This window comes from Yamadazyma tenuis, chromosome 5 (assembly GCF_029203305.1).
Source record: "Yamadazyma tenuis chromosome 5, complete sequence".
In the NCBI taxonomy this organism is placed as follows: domain Eukaryota; kingdom Fungi; phylum Ascomycota; class Pichiomycetes; order Serinales; family Debaryomycetaceae; genus Yamadazyma; species Yamadazyma tenuis.
In genome coordinates this window covers 392,000-414,282 of record NC_089465.1, presented here as the reverse complement: position 1 = coordinate 414,282, position 22,283 = coordinate 392,000, and the positions used below count along the sequence as shown (strand labels likewise).

General features: G+C 44.9%; 12 protein-coding genes across 12 annotated transcripts; 7 read left to right on the top strand and 5 right to left on the bottom strand. All coding sequences in view use genetic code 12, as the record gives it.

Annotated features, from left to right (window-relative positions):
• Window positions 1-16: 16 nt before the first annotated feature.
• On the bottom strand, window positions 17-1,105 carry PSN45_003859 (initiation-specific alpha-1,6-mannosyltransferase; the record flags this gene model as incomplete). Its single annotated transcript, XM_006686300.2, has 1 exon — window positions 17-1,105. One exon carries the CDS (start codon window positions 1,103-1,105, stop codon window positions 17-19), a length of 1,089 nt encoding a protein of 362 aa, XP_006686363.2.
• A 912-nt stretch (window positions 1,106-2,017) lies between these two features.
• Window positions 2,018-4,357, bottom strand: DNM1 (Dynamin- GTPase protein; the record flags this gene model as incomplete). Its single annotated transcript, XM_006686301.2, has 1 exon — window positions 2,018-4,357. The coding sequence occupies one exon, from the start codon at window positions 4,355-4,357 to the stop codon at window positions 2,018-2,020; it is 2,340 nt and encodes a 779-aa protein (XP_006686364.1).
• A 164-nt stretch (window positions 4,358-4,521) lies between these two features.
• Window positions 4,522-5,931, top strand: OST1 (dolichyl-diphosphooligosaccharide--protein glycosyltransferase subunit 1; the record flags this gene model as incomplete). The annotated part of the gene is made up of 1 exon (XM_006686597.1): window positions 4,522-5,931. One exon carries the CDS (start codon window positions 4,522-4,524, stop codon window positions 5,929-5,931), a length of 1,410 nt encoding a protein of 469 aa, XP_006686660.1.
• A 38-nt stretch (window positions 5,932-5,969) lies between these two features.
• Window positions 5,970-6,806, bottom strand: CPR5 (Peptidyl-prolyl cis-trans isomerase D; the record flags this gene model as incomplete). The annotated part of the gene is made up of 1 exon (XM_006686302.1): window positions 5,970-6,806. The coding sequence occupies one exon, from the start codon at window positions 6,804-6,806 to the stop codon at window positions 5,970-5,972; it is 837 nt and encodes a 278-aa protein (XP_006686365.1).
• A 226-nt stretch (window positions 6,807-7,032) lies between these two features.
• On the top strand, window positions 7,033-7,686 carry PRE3 (Proteasome subunit beta type-1; the record flags this gene model as incomplete). The annotated part of the gene is made up of 1 exon (XM_006686303.2): window positions 7,033-7,686. The coding sequence occupies one exon, from the start codon at window positions 7,033-7,035 to the stop codon at window positions 7,684-7,686; it is 654 nt and encodes a 217-aa protein (XP_006686366.1).
• A 231-nt stretch (window positions 7,687-7,917) lies between these two features.
• GAP1 (glyceraldehyde-3-phosphate dehydrogenase 1) lies at window positions 7,918-9,687 on the bottom strand (the record flags this gene model as incomplete). The annotated part of the gene is made up of 1 exon (XM_006686304.2): window positions 7,918-9,687. One exon carries the CDS (start codon window positions 9,685-9,687, stop codon window positions 7,918-7,920), a length of 1,770 nt encoding a protein of 589 aa, XP_006686367.1.
• Window positions 9,688-12,258: 2,571 nt separating this feature from the next.
• On the top strand, window positions 12,259-14,232 carry PSN45_003853 (uncharacterized protein; the record flags this gene model as incomplete). The annotated part of the gene is made up of 1 exon (XM_006686305.2): window positions 12,259-14,232. One exon carries the CDS (start codon window positions 12,259-12,261, stop codon window positions 14,230-14,232), a length of 1,974 nt encoding a protein of 657 aa, XP_006686368.2.
• A 117-nt stretch (window positions 14,233-14,349) lies between these two features.
• PSN45_003852 (uncharacterized protein) lies at window positions 14,350-16,014 on the top strand (the record flags this gene model as incomplete). Its single annotated transcript, XM_006686306.1, has 1 exon — window positions 14,350-16,014. One exon carries the CDS (start codon window positions 14,350-14,352, stop codon window positions 16,012-16,014), a length of 1,665 nt encoding a protein of 554 aa, XP_006686369.1.
• Window positions 16,015-16,117: 103 nt separating this feature from the next.
• PSN45_003851 (2OG-Fe(II) oxygenase superfamily protein) lies at window positions 16,118-17,182 on the top strand (the record flags this gene model as incomplete). Its single annotated transcript, XM_006686307.2, has 1 exon — window positions 16,118-17,182. The coding sequence occupies one exon, from the start codon at window positions 16,118-16,120 to the stop codon at window positions 17,180-17,182; it is 1,065 nt and encodes a 354-aa protein (XP_006686370.1).
• Window positions 17,183-17,523: 341 nt separating this feature from the next.
• IPI1 (rRNA processing protein) lies at window positions 17,524-18,423 on the bottom strand (the record flags this gene model as incomplete). Its single annotated transcript, XM_006686308.1, has 1 exon — window positions 17,524-18,423. The coding sequence occupies one exon, from the start codon at window positions 18,421-18,423 to the stop codon at window positions 17,524-17,526; it is 900 nt and encodes a 299-aa protein (XP_006686371.1).
• A 71-nt stretch (window positions 18,424-18,494) lies between these two features.
• On the top strand, window positions 18,495-19,736 carry PSN45_003849 (uncharacterized protein; the record flags this gene model as incomplete). The annotated part of the gene is made up of 1 exon (XM_006686309.2): window positions 18,495-19,736. The coding sequence occupies one exon, from the start codon at window positions 18,495-18,497 to the stop codon at window positions 19,734-19,736; it is 1,242 nt and encodes a 413-aa protein (XP_006686372.1).
• A 476-nt stretch (window positions 19,737-20,212) lies between these two features.
• TPO4 (Polyamine transporter 4) lies at window positions 20,213-21,961 on the top strand (the record flags this gene model as incomplete). The annotated part of the gene is made up of 1 exon (XM_006686600.2): window positions 20,213-21,961. One exon carries the CDS (start codon window positions 20,213-20,215, stop codon window positions 21,959-21,961), a length of 1,749 nt encoding a protein of 582 aa, XP_006686663.2.
• Between the last annotated feature and the right edge of the window lie 322 nt (window positions 21,962-22,283).

Sequence of the window (22,283 nt, the reverse complement as noted above, 5' to 3'; positions counted from 1 at the left end):
TCTATATTAAATCATTCTACTCTACAGAGTGCTCAGCAACCAAGTTGGGCATTCCCCAGCACAGATAGTTGCAGGACTTGGCGGTGTAGCACAAACCTTCGGTTTCTATGCCGTCGTATCCCTCGAGTCGGTCCCATGTCGTGCCCACGATGTAATTAGGTGGGAACTGGATTCCCTGTTTGTAGATTATCGACTTGACAAAAAGAATGGCTCCTCCCACACTATCCAACTTCATCGAGAAGTCTAGCAGGTTCTCGGGTGCCGATTTGTCCAAGTCCTTCTTGTTATTCAAAAATGTATCAAAATGCACCATTTTGTCGGTAACATCCCGGGGAACATAGTCCCAGTTTTCCCAGTCACCGTTGTCCATCTTGGCCAACTGTTCTTCGTTGGGCTTGGTCCGCTCGCCGACCCACGAGTTCTTGTCGTAGTCGGAGAGATCGCCTCGGATCACTCGTGGAACAACGATATCGTGATCCGCCTTGATGAACCGCTTAACCATATCTCGGTGCTGGAACGCGATAATGTCACTGTCCACAAACAACGTGAATTTTTCGGCTGCAAGAACGTTGTTCAACACAAAGTTCCTGGACCGTGCTATGGTCCGCCGGCGCAACCGCTGTACACCATCGTTGTGCCTATCACCACGGTCGATCTGAGAAAATGATTCTTCAATGAACGGAGCGGTGAGAATCGTCACCTTGTGGATATACTCGTGCATCTTTTGGTACGACAACAGGTTAAAATACTGCTTAAAGTAGGCCACCACCGCCTCGAACTCGGCTGTGTCGCCCACGAGCAATCCCAACGATACCTGGGTAGAAGGGAACTTGATGGTGTTCAAGGTTTCGAAAAAGTCTCCTATGGATCTGTCCTTGCCGTACGACTCTGGACCACCAACCACCGAAAGGATGAGTAGCGTGTCTCTGTCGTCAGTGTAGGGGGAGATCAGGTTGCGGATTTCGACCTTTTGGTACTCGTTTTCAAAGTGGTGCACTGTGAAAGTTTGTCTGAGCTGGCTCATTCCCGTGTGGAAACTAAGAAGAATAATACATAAGATGGTGGTGAGCACCAAGGCTATGACCGTACTAGGTCGCTTAAACATTTGTGGTGCTTGGCGATAAGACATCCTGGTGTGTGCTGAAGTGACCGCAATGAAAGGGACTTGTTTAAAACAAGGAGTTTGTTGGGAGGGATTGCAGGCTTTTAAGTTTGGGTATTTTTAGCAACCCACGAGGCCACGTTGCGTTGCAATCGCCTGGTATCGCGGGGCCAGAACTTAGGGAGAATGTGGCGGGGCGTGCGCGGGGGTTGGGCTACTCCTGATAGCGCACTTCGCAGCGGCAATGACGGCTAACGGCCGAGTGTTGAGGTTTTCTTATGCATATGCGCTGCCGCGACATTCCATCGCGGTATCTCATCTCCAGTTAACTGTTAGACAAGTAGAGACAGCATTTTAAAGAAGTAGCTGGCTATAGGAATAGCCACCTTATCTTTTTTTCTGATTTAAGAAGTCCTGTAATCTTGAGAGGAAAAAAAGGAAGGAAAAACAGACACTAAACAGAGGAAGTAAATGTCGGGCCTGAAAATGTGTCAATAAAATATTTTACACGTCAGTTCCTACGTTTTAGATATTCTTTTTTTCTATTCGGTAAATCTATATATTGAGACACACAAATCCAAATCCAACTTTCACCATTACAACAATCTAGAGTCTTTCAATTATCAATGACAAGTTGATCACGCCTGGAGGATCATCTTATAAATGGGACCTGGTGATAGCTTGACTTCCAGTAATGGCTCCATTAGTCAAGGTGCATAGAGTGTGCTACTCGCTAGTAGAAATCCCTTGAAACAAATGAAAAATACCCCAAGAACCAATTATCATCGACTGAATCTAGCGCGGTCTCTGTCCTTCAAAACCTTTATTAACTCCGTTAGACATTTATTGCTATTTACATCGCGATTCACATGAATCAACTGTACAGAACCGGCTCACCGGTACAACCACCCCTTATCAAACAACTTCATTGATGATCTTAGCAGCATCCTTATAAGTCTTCAACAAGTTATAACACTTTTCTCTCTCGATCTGGATATTTTCGTCTTCCACCAACAAGTTGTCAAATAATTTTTCATTGTACAACTTAATCACCAACTGATTCTGGATATTGTCGCGGATAAAGTTCACCAACAAACACATAATCAGCTTGGGCACTTGGTCCTTGATGATTTCGCGAATGATACCAAAGTACGAGATGATCAACCGGCGAATCAACTCGCACTCCAACTGTTCCTTTTCATTCAATTCGTTGATGCCTTCGTCGATTTCAAACGACTCGTTGTTGTTGTTGATGATGGTGGCGGTCGATGACGTCGAAGAAGAGTCGTTATTGAACTGCAACGGCAACGTTTCATGGCTGTTAGGAAACTTGAACGGAGCAGGGTTCAACTGGGCCTGGGTGGTGAGGTACTGTTGATGTGTGATGGGGTCCTTACCAAAGAAATAGTTGAGATACGAGTCTGAAGGGTCCTTTTCTTGAATATGCACAGACTCGTTAACCTTGGACGAAGGAAGGTCCTCGTCGATTTCGTTGATATCTTCGATTTCGTCACTGTCATCCGACTCCACCACTGGCTTCTTGGAGATTTCGCCGGCTTTACGCTTTTCTTCCAAAACCGTTCGCATAGCAGTTGCAGCGCCCACAAAATTGGGGTGGTTGGTGTTGATGTACGATTTGTTGATTTCAATCAACGACTCCACGTACTTAATGGTAGGTCCCAACCGTTCTCTCAATAAGTCGCTGACCACTTCGATCAACTTCATTTGCAACTTGGGGTACCGGTTGATTTCGATCCCATTGCTGCAAATATTGTGCACAATCTTCATCAATTCTTCATACACCAATTCCACACACTTTTTACTGGGTTCTTCCAACAACTTGATCTGTGGCTTTACCAACAAGTCGAACGCAAGCTCAGGTACAAACAATGATGGACGCGAACCCGTACTGTTGCGTATGGCGGTTCTGATGTCTCTCAATGTCAAGTTGTGGGTGGGGTTTATCAACGACAAATCGTTGCCAAAAACCTCATTGTAGATGTGGTACAAACGGGCACCTCCGCATAACTCCTTGGTAGATATTTCATTGATGTTGGTCCCCTCTATGGAGTTAATAAAGTTCTGGGCAAACTTGGTCATTAAATTAAGAATCAACACCGACTTGTCTTCAATGACATCAAGCGGACTTCCGCCGTACTGGATTAACTCTTGTTCAGTTTGTCCAATGAGGGTGTTCAACTTAGCCTTGATATCGGGCAACTTCTCTCTGATATGGCTCATTAAGATCTGGTTCAATTTGATCGATAAATACCGGGTACCACACTTGTTAGCAATAGTACGGTACGCCTGGTGGTTTCTGAAAAATGCTTCCTCATCTCCCAAACTGTCTGTCAAAGACTTGTTGATGGAAATATCGTATTGTGATCTGTTTATGATGCCCACAAATCCCATTTTCAAGGGATAAACATTACCCTTCAAAATATCCAAGGCGTTAGTACCTTCATCCATCAAGTCCAACTTGGTTAAAATTCCAATCGTTCTCTTTCCAGTGGGATCGACCTGGCGAGCCAACTTTAAACTTTCCAGGTTCACCAAATCCACATTGGCGGGGGAAACTGCAAGAATAATACAGTTTGGACGAGAAATATACTCCAAAATCAAGTTTCTGGTTTGCTTCTCAATGTCACCTGGTTGATCACCGATAGGCACCTTGGTAATGCCCGGCAAGTCCACCAAAGTCAAGTCTAACACCTTTGTGGAATAAATTTTCAAATTTATGGGAATGCGATTGATGCCTTTATTGCTACCAGCAACCCGGTTAGTTTCAATCTCAATTTCATGTCTGATTTCCTTGAAGTTGTAGAACCTCTTGCCCGGCAAGTGCAAGAACTCGCCGTATTCTACGTCCGCCGACACCCTACTAGTACCTTTCAGGCCACCATTTTTGGCCATGGTTAACTTCTTCAAGTGCTCTTCCAAGTTGATTTCCTTCAATTCATCGTCTTCATCATCGTTGTAGTACTCGTCACTTTCGCTGTTGGACTGGCTGGTGCTACAGGCAGCGAACTCATCTGGTTTCAAGTTCACCAACTGCAAAATCAACGGTCTTCGGGTGACAATCCCAGTACCTCTAGGTAAGAAGTCTTTTCCCACAATATTCTCCAACACCGACGATTTACCACACGACTGCGATCCAACCACCGCCAAAATCGGCAAGTCCAAGTCGCTCACTTGCGTGGTGGTGACAATGTCTTGCAACTTGTTGACCACGGGGATAAGATCCGAAAACGACATTGTATAAAAAAACCAGTGTGATTCGTTGGTTGTTTTTTTTTTGCTGTGAGGATTTCAAGGTCAATGTCAATGACACAAACTGGCGTCGTCCGCGCGCGCGCCCTCGCAGTCGCACTCTGCAGAGCCTCTGAAAAACTAGTGTTAACAGAGTGGTCTTTTGAACAATGAAGTGGACGTCGATAGTATTGATTCAAGCAGCACTCTGGAACTTGTGCATGGCGGTAAGCGCCTTAGACATTCCGGCACTGTGGGTAAACGAACACTATACCAGAACAATTGATTTGAAGAAAAGCTATGTTCGAGAAACGGTGTTGGTTGAGGCCAAAAACGTTGATTCTTCTCCAATTAGCGAATATTACTTCAGTTTACCTGATGGATTCGGAGGCATGGGTAATGTATCGGTCTTGAGTGCCATCTTGGATGAACAAGTTCCACTTGAATTCGACAAGTTGGAAAACAATGTGTTCAAATTGAAGTTACCAATTCCTTTGGCGACAAACTCGAGAGTTAGCTTGAGAATCCGTTATGTGTACATGGACGTGTTTTCGCCAATCCCACGTCAAATTGGAATGGGTGACATTCAGACGTTGTTATTCAAAGTCAATAAGTTCAACTACAGCCCTTACCCAACAGATGACTTGACTGTTCTTGTGGAAGGTATGAACAAGGCCAAAGAAATGGACATTCTCGACAAGCCTGACTCCGAAACCGCCGAGTTGGATGTTCCTGAGATCCCCACAGTTTCTGAAGATGGCAGCTGGAGATTGGGCCCCGTTGATAATGTCAAACCCTGGTCCTTGAAGCCGGTGGGGTTGTTATATGATCACAACAAGCCGTTGGCTAAGGTGCACTTGTTAGAAAGAGGAATCTGGTTGCCGTCGAGCGACATCAACGAGTTCCAGATCGAAGAGTACTACGAGGTGTACAATGACGGAGCCGAGTTGAACTCTGGATTCTCTAGAGTCGAGTGGATCAAAGGTAATTACGAAACCGCCAGAAACCATTGGGCCTTATCACACTTTGAATTCCCCTCCACCAGTGCCTTAGAGTTCGACGATTACTACTTCACCGACAAGGTTGGAATGGTAACCACTCACAAGAAGATCAAAAATTTCTTGTTGTTTGAACCCAGATTCCCATTATTTGGAGGCTGGAAGTACAACTTCACCTTTGGGTTCAACCAGAAGTTCGATAACCACTTGAAGAAGTTGGACGACGAAACCTACATCTTGAAGGTTCCTTTGCTCAACTCAGCGTTGGACTTGACATATTCCACCGTGAACCTCAACTTTTATTTGCCTGAAAATGCCGAATTTGTGAATGTGAGCTCTCCAATTGCGTTCCAGTCCATTGAAACGGACTTTGAAAAGTCGTACTTGGACGTCAGCGATGGCCATAAGAAGGTGACTGTGGTTTATAAGAATTTGTTTGAAGACGTGAGCAAAGTTGATGTGTTGGTCATGTATAAGTATACCAAGGCCAACTACTGGTGGAAGGTTTTCAAGATCAGTGGGTTTGTGTTTATAGGATTGGTGAGTTATTACTTGCTCCAATTAGTTGACTTGAGTCTCTAACTGAATAAACATGCATCCGTATTTGTCTATAGAAGTTCCTAAAAATAATTTGAGTCTTTGATGTCGATGACATACTGACGTCTGAAATAAAGCCTCTTCATCACCACCACCACCAACAAAATCACCAAGAACACCACAAGGAAGTTGTAGTTGGACGTGTCCCCAATGTACTCAACCACCTCGGGGGTTTCAAGAACAGGATTTTCCTCGGTCTGAACAATTACCCCCGTATCGTGAATTGTAACCACCTCAATGTTGGTGATTTTCCAGTCCTTGATGGGTTTCGACCTATCAGCCTGTGCGGTGTTCAAGACCTGTAACACGTCGAAGCCACCGATGAGCTGGCCAAAAACTACGTGGTGTCCGTTAAGCCATTCACATGCGTTTGCGGTGGTGATGAAAAACTGGCCGCCGTTGGTGTTAGGACCAGCATTGGCCATGCTGAGGCGGCCAACCTTGTCGTGGTGAATCTGGAAAGTCTCATCATCGAACTGGCCGCCGTAAATGCTCTTACCGCCGGTTCCATCACTTCTTTCATAATCACCACCCTGGACCATAAAATCCTCAATGATTCTATGAAACTTGGAGTTCAAATAGCCGTAACCATATGTCATATTGCTGAGACCGACGAAATTATTGACGGTTTTGGGGGCCACCGTACCGAAAAGCCCAAGCACCAACTTTCCTTGAGAAGAAGTTTCCAACTCGTTTGAGTCTGTGTTTGTGAAAAAGGAGGTGATTTCAAACGAGACTTTGTGGGTGACGGGTGGATCACCATCTAAGTGTGACCGCTCGTCCAGCGAGATGACCGTCACTGGGAGGGCTTGCACGCACACAAGCAAAAGAAAAGTCAAGAAATTGAATACGTGGAACATAAGGAAGATGAATCAGGTTGAATTTCACGAAATGCGCGAGTGGTTGGCAAGGTAGGAAAGTAGTGCAAGTGACCGGGTTGGGTCGACGTTCGCACGAAGTAGGCCCTACAGTGGCCCCGCGCTCGCACGATGCTGGCCCTATTTTGGTTCCCGCGCTTCTTTAGTGGCTGCCCTCTCCCACTTGATCAACGCGCGAACAGTTCCCAAATCTCCAGTGGCAACTAACATGAACGGGATCTCAGTTGATATAAACCACTTGAAAAAAGGCGAAGTGTCGATGGGTACGTCCATCATGGCCGTGCGGTTCAAGGACGGGGTCATCCTAGGTGCAGACTCGCGAACCACTACCGGCTCCTATATCGCCAATAGAGTCACCGATAAATTGACCCAAATTCACGATACTATCTACTGTTGTCGGAGTGGCTCTGCCGCCGACACTCAGGCAGTCGCTGATATGGTGAAGTACTACTTACAGATGTATGCATCGCAATTGCCGGCTGGAGAAAAACCCACCACTGAAGTGGTGGCAAGTGTTTTTCAAGAAGTATGTTATAATAACAAAGACAGCTTGACTGCTGGAATTATATGTGCTGGTTACGATGAGGAAGTGGGGGGTAGCGTGTATTCGATTCCATTGGGAGGGTCGGTCCACAAACAAGAGTATGCCATTGCTGGAAGTGGGTCTGGGTTCGTTTATGGGTGGTGTAACGAGAACTTCAAGAGTGATATGACTAAAGACGAGACAGTTGCATTTATCAAGACGGCGTTGAGCGAAGCAATGAAATGGGATGGATCCAGTGGAGGTGTTGTTCGTATGGTGGTGTTGACGAAGGCTGGTGTTGAGCGGATGATTTTCTATCCCCACGAAATCAAGGTCTAGACGTGCAAATATAGACTAACAAGTCGGTAGAAGGGCATATATGCTCATCTTCATAGCAAAATAAATATAATCCTAAGACACCATAGTAGTTTTTGTTTCCATGAATGATATGCACTGTATTTGTTACTCTCCTTAATAACATTTCCTGAAATTGCAAAATCGCCAAAATTGCAATTATTACCTACTACATGGAAAACCAATATTAACTCAAATATGTATATTATTATTACATTAACAGAAGAAGTGGTAAAGTCTGTAGTACAATGGCTTGGAGGCAATATAAGCTCTCTCTTCGGCAATTTCTTGTTTTAACAAATCCAAGTCCAACTCTCTTCTACCAGTGTCAATGTCAATTTCTGAGGCTCTGAAGTAAAGCTTCCAGTTTTTAGTCCAAAGCTTGTGACCTACGTAGAACAAAATCACAACAGGAACAGCCAAATATGCCATGAAGAAATCGGAAGCATTTGGAGATCCTCCCAATGGGAACAAAGCAACCCAGAATTGGGCAATCAACACAAGAATGTTCAATCCCAATCCATAAGCAGCACCCCATACACCCACTTGGGAAACAAAGGCGATTTCATCGGTAGTTCTACCTTGTACGGCCAAAGCTCTTCTGAATCTGATGTGACAAAAGTTAATCGAACCCCAGGTGAAAATCGAAGACAATCCTGACAAGGCCAACAACCAGTCAAACACATCTCCCGACTTGTCAGAAGCGGTGATGAAAGCAATCAATCCAAATACACACTGGACGATAATGGCCACCAAAGGTCTACCGGTCTTGTCAATATATCCAAGAATCTTTGGAGCTTGACCAGAAGCTGCCAAAGCTGCCAACGTACGGGAAGAACCGTACACCGACGAGTTACCCACAGATAACACAGCAATCAAAATAACGGCGTTCATCACGGAAGGCAAGCCTTTGATTCCCGCGTCCTCAATGGCAATTACAAATGGAGAGGCATTGGCATCGTAAGAAGAAGTACCCACCAATTGAGGGTCGGTGTATGGCACCAACAATCCCACCAAACATAACGAGATGATGTAAAACAAGGTAATTCTCCAAAACACCTGCTTGGTGGCAGATGGCAAGGACTTTCTTGGATCTTTGGTTTCAGCCGCGGCCAAACCAACTAATTCGGTACCGGCAAAAGCAAAGGCCGCAGATACAAAGTTGACACAAACACCTTTAAATCCGTGTGCAAAGGCACCGGGGTGCTGGTAGTATCTACCACCAATGTATTCATGATTAGGACCTCCACCGGCAGCCAAAATAATACCCAAGAAAATGAACGCAATCACGGCCACTACCTTAATGATGGAAAAGACAAATTCGGCTTCACCGTATCCTTTGACCCCAAAAAAGTTAATAGCCACAATACCTGTCCAAAAGATGGCCACAAACGCGGCCGAATTAATATCTTTGTTCCAGTACTGCACAACAATGGCACCTGCCACCATTTCCAAGGGGAACACCACCAACCACTGCATAGCATAGTTCCAGGCCATAGCGAAACCCCACGAAGGGTCGATGAATCTCGAGTTGTATGTCACAAACGCACCTGAAACTGGAAACGTAATAGCCAATTCTCCCAATGACTGCACGGTGGTATACATCATGGTACCAATCAAAAAGTATGCAATCAACACACCGGCCGGTCCACCATTTCTCATGGCACCACCAGAACCCACAAACAAACCAGTACCGATACTACCACCAATGGCAATCATCTGCAAATGTCTGTTTTTCAATTTTCTGGCCAAAGGAGCATTGGCGGTCTTGATGGCCAACTTCTCGGTTTCCGACAAGTTGGGGTCGATACCCAAGTGGGAGTCATCGACTCTCTTAAAGTCATCTACCCATTTGGCAAAACCCTTCAATTTGGGGCCGTTATCCTGGGCATCGAAGGCATCGATGTAAACACCGCCATTCTTTTCGAGGGACGAACCATCAGCATTGTCCTTGGATCTGATATAGTCCAATTCTTTAGCAACCATGTTTGATAGGAAATTTTGTATTTGTAGGGATTGGGGTTTTTATATATGTTGCAAAAGTAGCACAAACGAGCAGTGGGGAATTTTCTTTTTCTGCCAACTGACGTGTGTGATTGGTCCTTGCGCGAGAGATAAGTTGATAAGATCTAATGCCTTGGGCGACTATGCCGAACTGATAAGCGTGCGGCTGGGAGCCTGGTCATGTGACCAGCAGCACTCTCATCTACGACGAGGCTTACTATGATCCGTACTGGCCCTTTAAATGGTGTGGGTGACTGGGTCGACATCCATAAGAAAATTCACATATCCATGGTCGCTATTGTTAAAGATAGGTGTTCGCTCAGCCTGATACTATCAGTCCATTGTTGCCCAGGTCCTGATATTAAAGACGCCCCATGGGAGGGAAAAAAAGCAATTTTAATGCAGGTTTTGGACCTGTTGATTGGCGCACCGAACATTCTAATCTCTGCAGTTTTTGCCGACGGTCGCACTGGAGGGGCTCCCTACCCGGGCGGGATGGTAGTCCAGGCTCGCCCCAATAGATATCAGGCTGGGGAGGGACACCGAGCGCCGTAACCGTATCTGCAGGCTTCAGTTTATGCCTTATTTGAGTTACGGCACTTGGCTGGATTGGGCCAGGTGAAATTGCCTTAGGAAAAATGCCGCTTATCGGTTGGAAGATCTGCAAGTATTAGGGTCTTGGTACTAGCGGATCAGTTGTTTGAGGGTAAAATACGAAAAGTGGGCAAGAGGGTTTTCCGAACGCCGTTTATTCGGTGCTAATAGTCCATGTTGCCGTAACCCGTCAAAACGCCGCTGGTGGGCCAATGAATGCGGCGCGTCGTCCAGCTGGCACGACAAGCGTTGACGAGACTGGGTGAGATAGTGACTGCACATATACCAGTTGCACACGACATGGTTCCCACTTCCCAATCAGGCAATCTATGCCCGTACTGACAATGGACACGACGCAATTCAGGTTTACGTGGCCATGGCCGAAACTAGATTTCACGTGAGCCCATCTCAACATTGTCTTGATAATTCAGTGGGTTACATTAGAACAACTATCGAATACGTTTAGTGCAAGATACGCAGTTCTGCAAAGAATATCCTACTTTAGTTATGCTGATGCCGCGTTGGTTTGATGGAAGTTTACCGGAATAAATTATTGAGAGCAACATTAATGTCACATCCTGTTTTATAGTTATTTTGATCTTTCTTATCTACTCGTGAGGATGTGCGTGCTGTCTATTTATTGATCATCACCTAATAGGGTAATTTGTATATATGTCTTGTAACCATCGTTTAAAGTTTTGATGTGGTCGTAAAAGTTTTCTCAGTCGACACTCGTTTCAGTTTCAATATCAAAATGAGTGCATTACAGGTAAATTCATTTCTCTTTTTATTTTTTCAGTCCGACTGTACAACAAACGCCCATCAAAAGATTACCTTGTAGTGAAAACAGCTGTAGTAGGATCCAATCAAACCGTTTACACCATAAATGACAGTCTAGATTGCAACAAGCTTCACAAAACTTCGGCTGCAAAATTTCAAGGCACTACCGCTTTTCATTCAGTCGCATATCTGGTGCAAAGCATCAATCACAAATACAACCCTACAAATACACCAAAAAGAGGAAGTATGCAAAACTTTCTGGTGCACAAAAAGATATTTTGACGCCTATTAGAATGCTGAGCTAGAACATTTCACCTAAGTAATGAGATACATTTCAGACACAAGCGCGCATATTTCCACGACTTTCAGGAAACTCGAAAAAAAGTTGGTGACAGTTGGTAAAACGGATTTTTTAAAGGGGTTAAAGAGATTGATCACCTCGGAGAACGCCTGATTAGCGGTACTCCCCCATTCTATTATTAAGTGGATACAATATCTGCAAGTTCGTATATGTGTGATGTCGCACAATTTTCATTTAGTTTCCTGTACGATTTGGCGGTTTTGTTCGAATTGAATATAGGTGCAATAAGATGTTTGAATACTAGTGATTTTCATTCAATCAACAATAACTTTACTCCCGTAGTAGACGACCATACCCCGCAAACTGACTACTAGGACGAGTTTATTAAAAAATTCTAGGATGAAGAATGCCACATCTGGTCAGATTAGTGCGAATTACAGGGATATAATTAGCTTGCGACAATGTCACCATATCAATAGCACAGTTTGGTACCTGCTTCGGGGAGCTATATTTAACTTTCCACAGAAACGCGAATGTCAGATCTCAAAACCACTGGCCACCAGTCCTACAATGCTACAATGCTATAGTTATTGGCATGTTCTGTACCAGTAGCCGAAACAAGACCCACCTCATGGCTGATAGACGCCTAGTACCTGCTTCCTGCAAATTTATTGTCTCGCGCTCGGTAGCACTTTAAACTCCGTCGCTATTGTCTCGCACAACGAGGCGATGTCGCGCTCATTTGCGCTGGATCTGGGCCATAATTCTCGCACGTTGCTAACATTCCAACTTAATCTGGTTTGACTCAGCATATGGTAAAGTCTAGGAAATTCAGGATCTTTCTTGTGAGAGTCCTCTCTCTTACCTTTACTATCTCCATGACGGTGCAACTCCTAGGCTGGTACAATTTTGTTCCCGGGGCAGACCCAGATGCCCTTGAGTTGCTAAATTCTGCCGCCTTAGAGTTTGTTGACGACTTGCCATTTGAAACCACTAATCTGGTAGCTATCAACGCTGGCAACTACTACAACATATTTTCCAAAGTACCAGTACGGGAGTTCCTTGCCTTGAATACGCCGTCCAAATGTGACGTTTATTTTAAGAACTTATACCTTATGGATCCTGAATGGAATGTCGACCCACATGCGGGATTCGACTATAAAAGAGACTTTTTCAAATCGTTCAAGGAGTTCAAGCTGGAGCAGGAACGCAAAAAGGGGGTTAAAAAAAGCAAGTTGAAGCTGGACTATACCCGAACCTGGAAAGATATAAAGCTCCAGGAGCAGAAGATTCATGACTATGTCACTCACCTACGCGTCTTCAACAAATGCTACCTTGAAAGTCCGATGGAGTCGCTCTTGAACGTAACCGATGTGCTGAGACGCTTGTTCCCCTGGCTTTCCAACAAGTATCCCCGAATAGAAGATCATGAGGGTAATAAGCTCCGAGTGGTAGACGATGCCAGCACTTTGCACCTTCCATTTTTACGCCGGGTCCATGATAACTTGAATGGCAAGGGTATTGTGTTGACAATATCCGATGATCATGTGGACAATACTTTACGGTTGATGCGGATTCTTCGGTTCCACCGTAACCAACTTCCTATTCAAATAGTGTACTATAAAAACTTGTCGAGCGAAAGTCGGGATAAGATTGTGAACTTTGCCCGAACTAAGCGGATGCAAGACCTTGGCTTGGACCCATTATCGGAGGATTTGCCGGTTCAAACGGTGTATTTCGTCGATGTGTCAGACTCGATTGACCCCCGGTATTTGAACAAGTTTGAAGGGTTTGGCAATAAGATCCTCGCAGTGCTCTTCAACACCTTTAAGGAGATGGTACTTCTAGATGCCGATACGGTGCCAATGATCCCCCCGGAAGAATTTTTTGATATTCCCAAATATCAAGTCAACGGTACTATTTTCTTCAAGGACAGAAAGGCGGTGGAATACCGTCCGGAGAATGACTTGATTTTCTTCAAGAAGATGATGCCTTCCAAGTTCGACACCCTATCGTTTGGCATTAACCAGCCTTCCAACTACAGTCTCGACCGGGACTTTTTCCACGGTTTGAACCACTATATGGAAAGTGGGTTGGTGGTGATCAACCGGGAGCAGCATTTCTTCCACTCACTTGTGATGGCCCAGTTGAACTTCATCTACCCGGTGAGTGCCAGAATTTATGGAGATAAAGAGCTTTTTTGGCTCAGTTTCCTTATGCTTGGAGAAGAACGGTTTGCATTCAATAAGCATTTTCTGGCCGCTATTGGGGACTTGACTCCCATGGACGAACGGTTCAAGGACATAGGCAAGGCCAAGAAGTTGAAGTCCCAGGAAGTGTGCTCCAATCATCCGGCACACATCAGTGACGGAGACGACCACACGTTGCTCTGGTTCAACTCAGGTTTCAAGTTCTGTGGCCAGGAGTTCGATGCTGCCAAAGATTTCGACGCCAAAAAACGGTATACCAAGTTCAAGACCCTTAAAGACTTTGAGATTTTCTTCAACGATAAGCTTGTAATCAAGTACGCGGTTATCCCTCCATCTGAGATCATCACTGTCGATAACACAGACGGTGAAAGTAATAGGTCTTGGATGAACATGAGACAGTACTGTAATGGATACACCTGGTGTGCTTACTCGTCAATCGGTGAAAACCCCGAGCCGGGAATGCAGGGATTGGTGGTGGAGTATAGTGCTGAAGAAACCGAGTTTTTTGGAGTGCTTGGTGATTTGTGGATGCTCCAAGTTGAGAACCTGGTGGAGATTGAGCCGAAGGAGAAGGCAGGTTTCGATTTAGACGAACGTAAGGCAAATGAAATCAAGAAGGAAGCAGCTTATTATAACAGCTAATCTTTATAGACTCCAACTTATGGAACCCGTGTATATTATCATTTGTATAATGAAATCTTTTACTATATTTTGCAGCCACATCTCGTCTTGCGCGCATTTTTATCTTTTTGAACATCCATGGATACCTTTACGAATTTGCTTTATGCCTGTAGAACAGGTGATTTGGAAACAGTGGCAATACTCCTAGACACTCCTAACCTTAATGTCAATAAGACCGATGAATGGGATTACTCACCGTTGATCTTGGCTTCGATTTGTGGTCACTACGAGGTGGTGGAACTACTCCTTCAAAGGGGAGCAATTTGTGATAGAGACTCGTTTGAGGGAGAAAGATGCATCTACGGCGCATTGAACTACAAAATACGAGACCTATTGCTCAGTTATGACTTTTCCAAGAAGGTGGATATCAACCAGCCATTTGCATCCCATATAACAGGGATATTCACCAACAACAAGTTCATTAACAAGGACTTGGTGATACGATGTGCAGACAAAACATATTTTGTCAACAGATTCTTGTTGGCAGCAAGGTCACCAAAGATGATGTACCAGTTAAATAATGAGTGGCACGATCAGTCAGAGACACAGCTGGATTACGACTCCAAGCTGTTTGACATTCTTCTTGACTATATTTACTTGAGAACAGACAGATTGACGTTAGAAAGAATAAAGGGTGCTGCTGATATAGCTCAGTACTTTGAGTTGACCGACCTTGAGGCGGCGGTTAGCAGGGTTGTTGATACTTGGGACGAGAAGCTGAAATCAAAAGCCATTCATGACAATTCATTTATGCTTATAGAAAAGTCCCGTGTGGACATGTCCAATTTTCTCGAAAAAGTCATTGATCTGAGGGTTTCTGTACCGTTAGAATTTGATGAAGATGTGGACTACGAAGACATAGAGCCGTTGAACTACCTCACTAATAATTTGAAATCTCAGCTCTTTATTAGTGATTGCATCCCTGACATTATTCTTCTGATTGTAGATATTAGCCTGGAATCCATTGTGTACTATCCATGCCATAAGAGCATGTTGATTCGGTCAGAGTACTTTGAAACGATGTTCAATTCGGAGATTTTTGCTGGCCAGAATAAGGTGCCAATAAAGGAGTACGATGGGTTTGATATACTAGACAGAACCATTTTCAAGGCCCTGGAGCTTCCGGTAATATCTGTGACATGTACCGACAGTAGAGTTGCCGAATTGGTACTTTCCTATTTGTACCATGATAATGTGGACTACATTCCATTAAGTTTGACCGTTGATTTACTTTATCTATCAGATGAATTGCTCGTGGAACGATTAAAGAGTTTGTGTGCCGTAAATATCACCTCCAAGTTCAAGGATTTCTCTTTTGGGGAAATGACAGAATTAAAGGAGACAACTGGATACGACGTGTTTGAGCTTGTTAGAATTAGTTGGGCTACTCGGTGTGACAAACTTGAACACTTCACATCTAAATTGATTGCAACCAACTTGGAAACAATATTCCATAATCCAGAGCTATCGTCCAAATTACACGATTTGATTGAGGAAAGTGCTGGACGTATTGAACACAGACAGGCCACCGATACCATTGAGTTGGTTGATGATATCAGATATTACTTGTCCAAAAAATACGGAGTCAGTACGGCATTGCTTGAAGATTTCGTTCCAATTGGACCTTCTTTCACAGGAGTATTTGCAGAAGACACCAAGCTAAGAAAAGACTCCCTCCTTATGTACCTGAGAGATTTAGAGATGATAGACACGATGTTGGAAACGTTGGACTTGGATGCATAGTCTATTTTCAACTGTGGTTGGTGTGGAGAAGACTTTCGCAACATTTTGAGCCACACTTTAGATTATTTATATAGAAATCAATATGCACATTTGACACATTAAAATGACTATAGAGTGGAACCCACCTGCTGCCACCAAAGAGCAGCTTAGTCATGCCGAATTGACAGTTTTAGACTTGTCCAAGTACGATGAGGCCAATGGGAAGTACGAATTGGCCCAGGAACTCAAAACCGCCGTGTCCAAAGATGGATTTTGGTCAATTATTGGACATGGGATCTCGCCCGAAGAGGTGTCCCGTCAGTTCGCCCTATCGAAGCATTTCTTCGATGATTATACGGTGGCAGAAAAGCTGGCACAAACAGTTGATTTTGAAAAAGGTGATTATTTCGGGTACAAATCAGCGGGCGTGAAAAGAGTGTTTGGAACACAGGTAAAAGATACGACAGAAGTGTTCAACATCCCCAAATTCAACGGCCAATACGAAAGCTACTACAAGCAAGACTTCATCAAACAGCATCGGAAAGAGCTAGACGATTTCAGTAAAAAAAGCTATGAAGTGGGCAAAAAGCTTTTGACGTTATTCGCAATTATCTTGGAGATTGATGAAGAATACTTTGTCAATAATCATTTGTACAACGACCGCAGCGACGACCACTTGCGGTACATGAAGTACAGCATCAGATCGGCCGAAGATGACAAGCAGGTTGAAAACATCTATGCCCGAGCACATACGGACTTTGGGTCATTAACGCTTCTTTTTGAGCAAAGGGTAGAAGGACTTCAAATTAAGTTGCTGGACGGGTCGTGGAAATATGTGAAGCCAGTCGAGAATGGTATTGTGTGCAACATTGGTGATGCCCTTACATTCTGGTCGAATGGCTACTTCAAACTGACAATCCATAGAGTTGTACGTCCTCCTGAAGACCAAGTTTCGCAGCCACGGTATGGGCTTTTTTACTTTTTCAGACCGGGGGATAAAAGTGTAGTTCAAATCGTCGACTCGCCGGTATTGAGGCTGCAAGGGCTATATAAGGCAAGTGAACCGTTGAACGGAACCGAATATGTGAGAAAACGGGTTGAAAATTACCATAATCGAAATGACTATCCCAAACAGGCGAATGTGAAGTTTAAGGTGGGCCTGTACGAAGTTGTCGACGGGTTCGATTAGTGCTGTCCAGCTCAGAATGCTGTGGTTTTTGAGCGGTTTTCCAATGCTATATTATTTATGTTTACTGAGTCCGAATTCCATATTGCCTTTCGGAAAAGTTTGTATAGTAACATGGGTGTTGATAGTGTCATGAATGAAGAGAGCTTATTGTATACTCGGAGACATCTTGGTATGGGTGTAATGGTTGAATATTTTTAATAAAGTTTTTTCAAGTATGCTTTTCCTAATCTTCAAGAGCAGGTGTCAGAGTAGCTAGCCATAGCTTCTGAAGATTTAGTTTCAGAGATTTAATATGTTCAGTTGTCTATCGTACATTATTTTCATGATTATCTATATCATTATCATTCTAACCCCTCTACAAGTGCCACTATGCATTGGGCCAATCGGCTGACCTCAGCAGTGTCATTGAGTAAACTTTTCAGATTAAATAGAATCCACGGCTTGTACGTCTCGACTATAACCTTCTTTCTACTCACCAAGTCTGTCGATGAGCCATTTAATACGCTGAACAAGTTAAGCTGTGTGAAAGGGTTTCCAGAGGTGGGAAAAGTATAGAGGTGGGTAAGGGCATTGTAGTGCACTTTGTCAGAAGACTCAGACTCTTGTAAGCTCACATCCAAAAACTTGTTAAAACTCGCCAAATGTGTCAAAAGATTCTTCTTCAGAACGCTCGACACTGACTTGTTATTGGTCTTGGTCCACCCGAGTAAATTAAAGTATCCATCAAGAGTTTTGACAAAGTGAGACTTGATGAGATGCAACGGAAAGTTATCGACAATTAAATTGACAAACCCCACAGACCCGTTGTGCACCAGTGGATTGATGTGGTTCATAGCTGAATGGATGTAAAGGATGAGTTGGTTTGAGTTGACCTCGACCAATGCCATGTTAGTATCCACCAACATCTTCATCAACTCCAACAATGCATCTCTCACTTCTTTGGCATCGTCAGTGATCATAGGAATCAACGCCTTGATGAGCTGCTGCTTGAGCTTGGGGTCGTTTGGAATGTGTTTCTGGAGCATCACCAACACCTCTTTTCGAGTGGAAAAAGAATGGTGCCTAGTCAAAGAGATGTACTGCTCGATTGATTTGGCTCCAATCGCTTGGTTGGGCAAGGAAATACCCTTCAGTTTGAACGAAGTGTCCGTGAAGTTGGCAGCCTTTGCGGTCTTGCCGACCTTGAGCCGTTGCTTGACGAAGTCCTTTCTCTTTTCCTGTTTCTTCTTCTTGCTCCCCATGGTGTTAATTTTCACGATGAGATGCGCGGATGCGAAAACTAAAACTGATTTGAATCAAGATCACAACAACCATGGATATTGATGGAAGTCTCCTGGCGCTCAGTATCAGCGAGTTTCAAACGGCGGTGGACATCGATACCAGTATTTCCAGTGATGCAATGGAAGTCGACTCGATCTCCGACCTTCACAACGATGTGTCTTCAATAGAAACGATCAGGGAGCACGACCTCAACACCAGCACTCCCATCAAAAGAATGGATATTGAAGTGGACGCTGAAAACCTGAGTTTCGTGCTGGCATTGTCACTGGCCCTTCTACTGCCCACTACTGTGGGCGCCAAGTACGCTATGAAGCTTCTTCCAGCACCAGAGTCTACAGCGAATGAAGATGACGAAATTGATACCACCACCGTCAGAACCCTTGTGACACGCCACATCAACTCGTTCTCGAGTAACAGTGACAACTCGGTGTTTCTCGACAGGGAGCCTGAGTTTGTGTACAACCCATCCAAGCAGGACTACGACGAGGAAGATATCTATAGCAATTCGATGAACCAATCGTACTTGTACAGACGGTACAACCGCATGTCACCCACACCCACACCAATAATGCCCACGACGGTACCACGGGATGAGGACCTCAGTCGGTACAGCAACATGTCGACGCCAACGTCGATCCAGGTCCATCACCACCACTACTACTGCTCTCCCAATAAGTCTGTTGACACCACCCAAAACGACACCAGCTACATGAGCGTCAACAGCTTCAGCCACAGCGTCAACATGCTTGAGGATGTAAAGCTCCCATCGCCATGGAAACAAGAAAGTATTCCCAAGGAGAAGTATCCGTACATCATCTCGACATATTTGCAATTGCTGATTAATTTTGGTGTGAGTATCTACGGCATTTATCTCATTTACAACATTATCAGGACTATTCGCAAGGACATCGACGTCAAGATTCTCCAGCAGTCGGTGCAGTTGGCACTTGAGATCGAGGAGTGCACCAAAAAGTACCACGATAATAACTGTTCTCCTGATCTCATTGTGCCGGCGCTTGAGAAGCACTGTAGCTACTGGCTTAGTTGTATGAACCAGAATCTGCATCCCAATTTCAGCGGTAATAAGTCGAGCATTAGTGCGGAGACACTCGGGTTGATCTTGAACTCGCTCATTGAACCGTTGGGATTCAAGTTTTTCGTGATACTCTTTTCATTTTTGGTGATGGTATTTGCGTTAAACTTTATATTTGGGTTTATCCGCGCCAAGACGTACTACGGTGAGCAGCCGACCCCCGATAGTGCGGGAAAATAGTGCCAGTTGGCAAAAATAGAAGCCTCACTGCCACACCAAATGTTTATCGCCGAACCAGGACGCACTCGGCAGTCAATACCGACCGTCTACTAATTCTTCCGATTTTCTCCTACTTCCTCAATTGTTCCAACTCCTCCAACTCCGTTTAAGCCTTCATATGCTCTTCAATTGTCTATCATTATAACATGCGATCCCAACTTGAGGCGGGGAAGTACTCCCAAGGTTGTTAAACCCAACGTTTTTTTGGAGCGGATTTATGAAATGTGAAAATGAGTAACTTGACCCGTGTAATTCGCAAAGTGCATACAACCAATCACTCGGGTGCACGCCAGATATACCAGTGGATTCCGGAGTATATACAGGAGGCAGGGCTAGATGTTTACAGTGCCTCGGTGCAAGTATCTGGTTACATGATATAAATGAACCTCATCCAACATCGGTTAAAATTTTCAGGATTTGACAGGCCAGCAATTACAATGGGATTTTTTGGACCTACAAAACTGGATGAAGAGGCATTACGCCAGGCAGCACCTACTCGAGAGTCTGTTGATGGGTTCTCGGTGACTGGCTCATCGGCCTATGATACGGCTGATGAATATGAGACCGAATTGGCCCATGGGCAGCGCACACGAAATGATCCGACGGATGAAGTCCCAGAAGATTCAACCGCATTCGGCCCAGAAAAACTAGACCAAGATAACGCCGAAACCATCAGTATACCCGACGTGGACTCGCCTTTAGGCAAGTCAGATGAACATCCCACGGATGTTGAGAAACTAGAGCCAACGGAGCCAACAGCACTTTTGACGATGCATCAATTGGACTGGGACAGTTTCGATGATAAGGGCAACCCACTCAATTGGCCTACATGGAAAAAGTGGTACATCACCTTCACTACCGCCATTCTTTGTTTGTGTGTGTCATTGGGTAGCTCATTATATGTCAGTGGTGTGTTTGAATTGATGGCTAGCACCGGGGCTTCGCGGGAGTTGTGTGTGTCGGGGTTAACATTCTACTTGGTGGGATTAGCATTTGGGCCGGCGTTGGCGGCGCCAATCTCCGAAGAGTTTGGTAGAAGGATTGTCTATTTGGTGTCGTTCCCGGTGTCCATGTTGTTCACAATGGCCATTGGCTTATCGGATAAGATTTACCAGATTTTGATTTTACGGTTTTTCTGTGGGTTGTTGGCATCACCAGCGTTGGCGGTGGCTGGTGGTAGCATCAATGATGTGTGGGCCCCCGAAGAAAGAGGTTTTGCTATGGCCATGTTCTGCTTGGCCCCATTTCTAGGACCAGTGTTGGGTCCCATCGTGGGAGGATTTGCGTCCGAGCACAAAGGTTGGAAGTGGACCATGTGGGTATCGTTGATGTTTAGTGGGGCCATTCTCCCGTTCGTGTTGGCGTTACCAGAAACCTACAAGCCGATCATTTTGGCCAAAAGAATGAAGAAAAGAGGAATTGCCATCTACAAGCCTCCGGTGGTTCAACTTTTGAAGGTGACGATGTTTGTGACGATGTTGAGGCCCATGGAGATGTTGGTTGTGGAGCCCATCGTGTTGGTGTGGTCGTTCTACATTGCCTTCGTGTTTGCCGTGCTTTTCGGGTTCTTCGAAGCCTTCCCCATCATCTTTGCAGATGAATACGGCATGGACCTCGGGGTTAGTGGGTTGACGTTTATCGGGGTGGGAATTGGCTTGATTTTGGGAGTGATATTCTATGTGTTTATCGACCGAAAAGCGTTCCCCATCAACCCGGATGGAACCAAGGGAAGACGTGATAAGAATGGAGACTTGATAGTTAGCAAGCCGGAAGTGGTGTTGGGGATTGGCAAAATTGGCGGTCTCTGCTTGCCCATCTCATTGTTCTGGTTGGCATGGACCGGAAGAAAAAGCATCCACTGGGCCGTCCCCACAGCATCGGGAATTCCATTTGGCTTTGGCTTAATCTTGGTGTTCTTCACCAACATGCTCTACTTCAGTATGGCATTCCCACCCTCATCGGTGGCCAGTGCCCTTGGTGCCAACAGTTTCTTGAGATATTTACTTGCATCTGTGTTTCCACTTTTCGTGTCCCAGATGTACGAGAAGTTACACATCAACTGGGCCACCTCATTGTTTGCGTTCATAGCGGTTGCTATGCTACCAATTCCCTGGATTTTTGAGCGGATCGGGCCCAAGTTAAGACAGATGTCGAAATTTGGATACGACGCGCAGGCTAAGAAATAGTCCGGGTTAGACCAAACAGCTGCAAATATTTTTTGCTACATGCATGGACTCAAAACTCCACCCACGATTAGCAGGGGTGAAGGTGGGAAAGGAAATGTCAGGCCCGGCCGGGCCCTATCCGCCCCTGACAGAATCAACAGGCGAAGCCAGTCGAGCTGCACGAGGCCGCCTTCATTACTGTAAGTACCCATGATGAGGGTATGATGAGAAGATCGGCAATTACTACTCATGTACCTCACCTCCCGTGCCCCTAAGTAGTCAAATAATCAAGGACTAGGTGATCTACAACAAACCAAGGAAGCTGAATTGCAATCTAAAACAG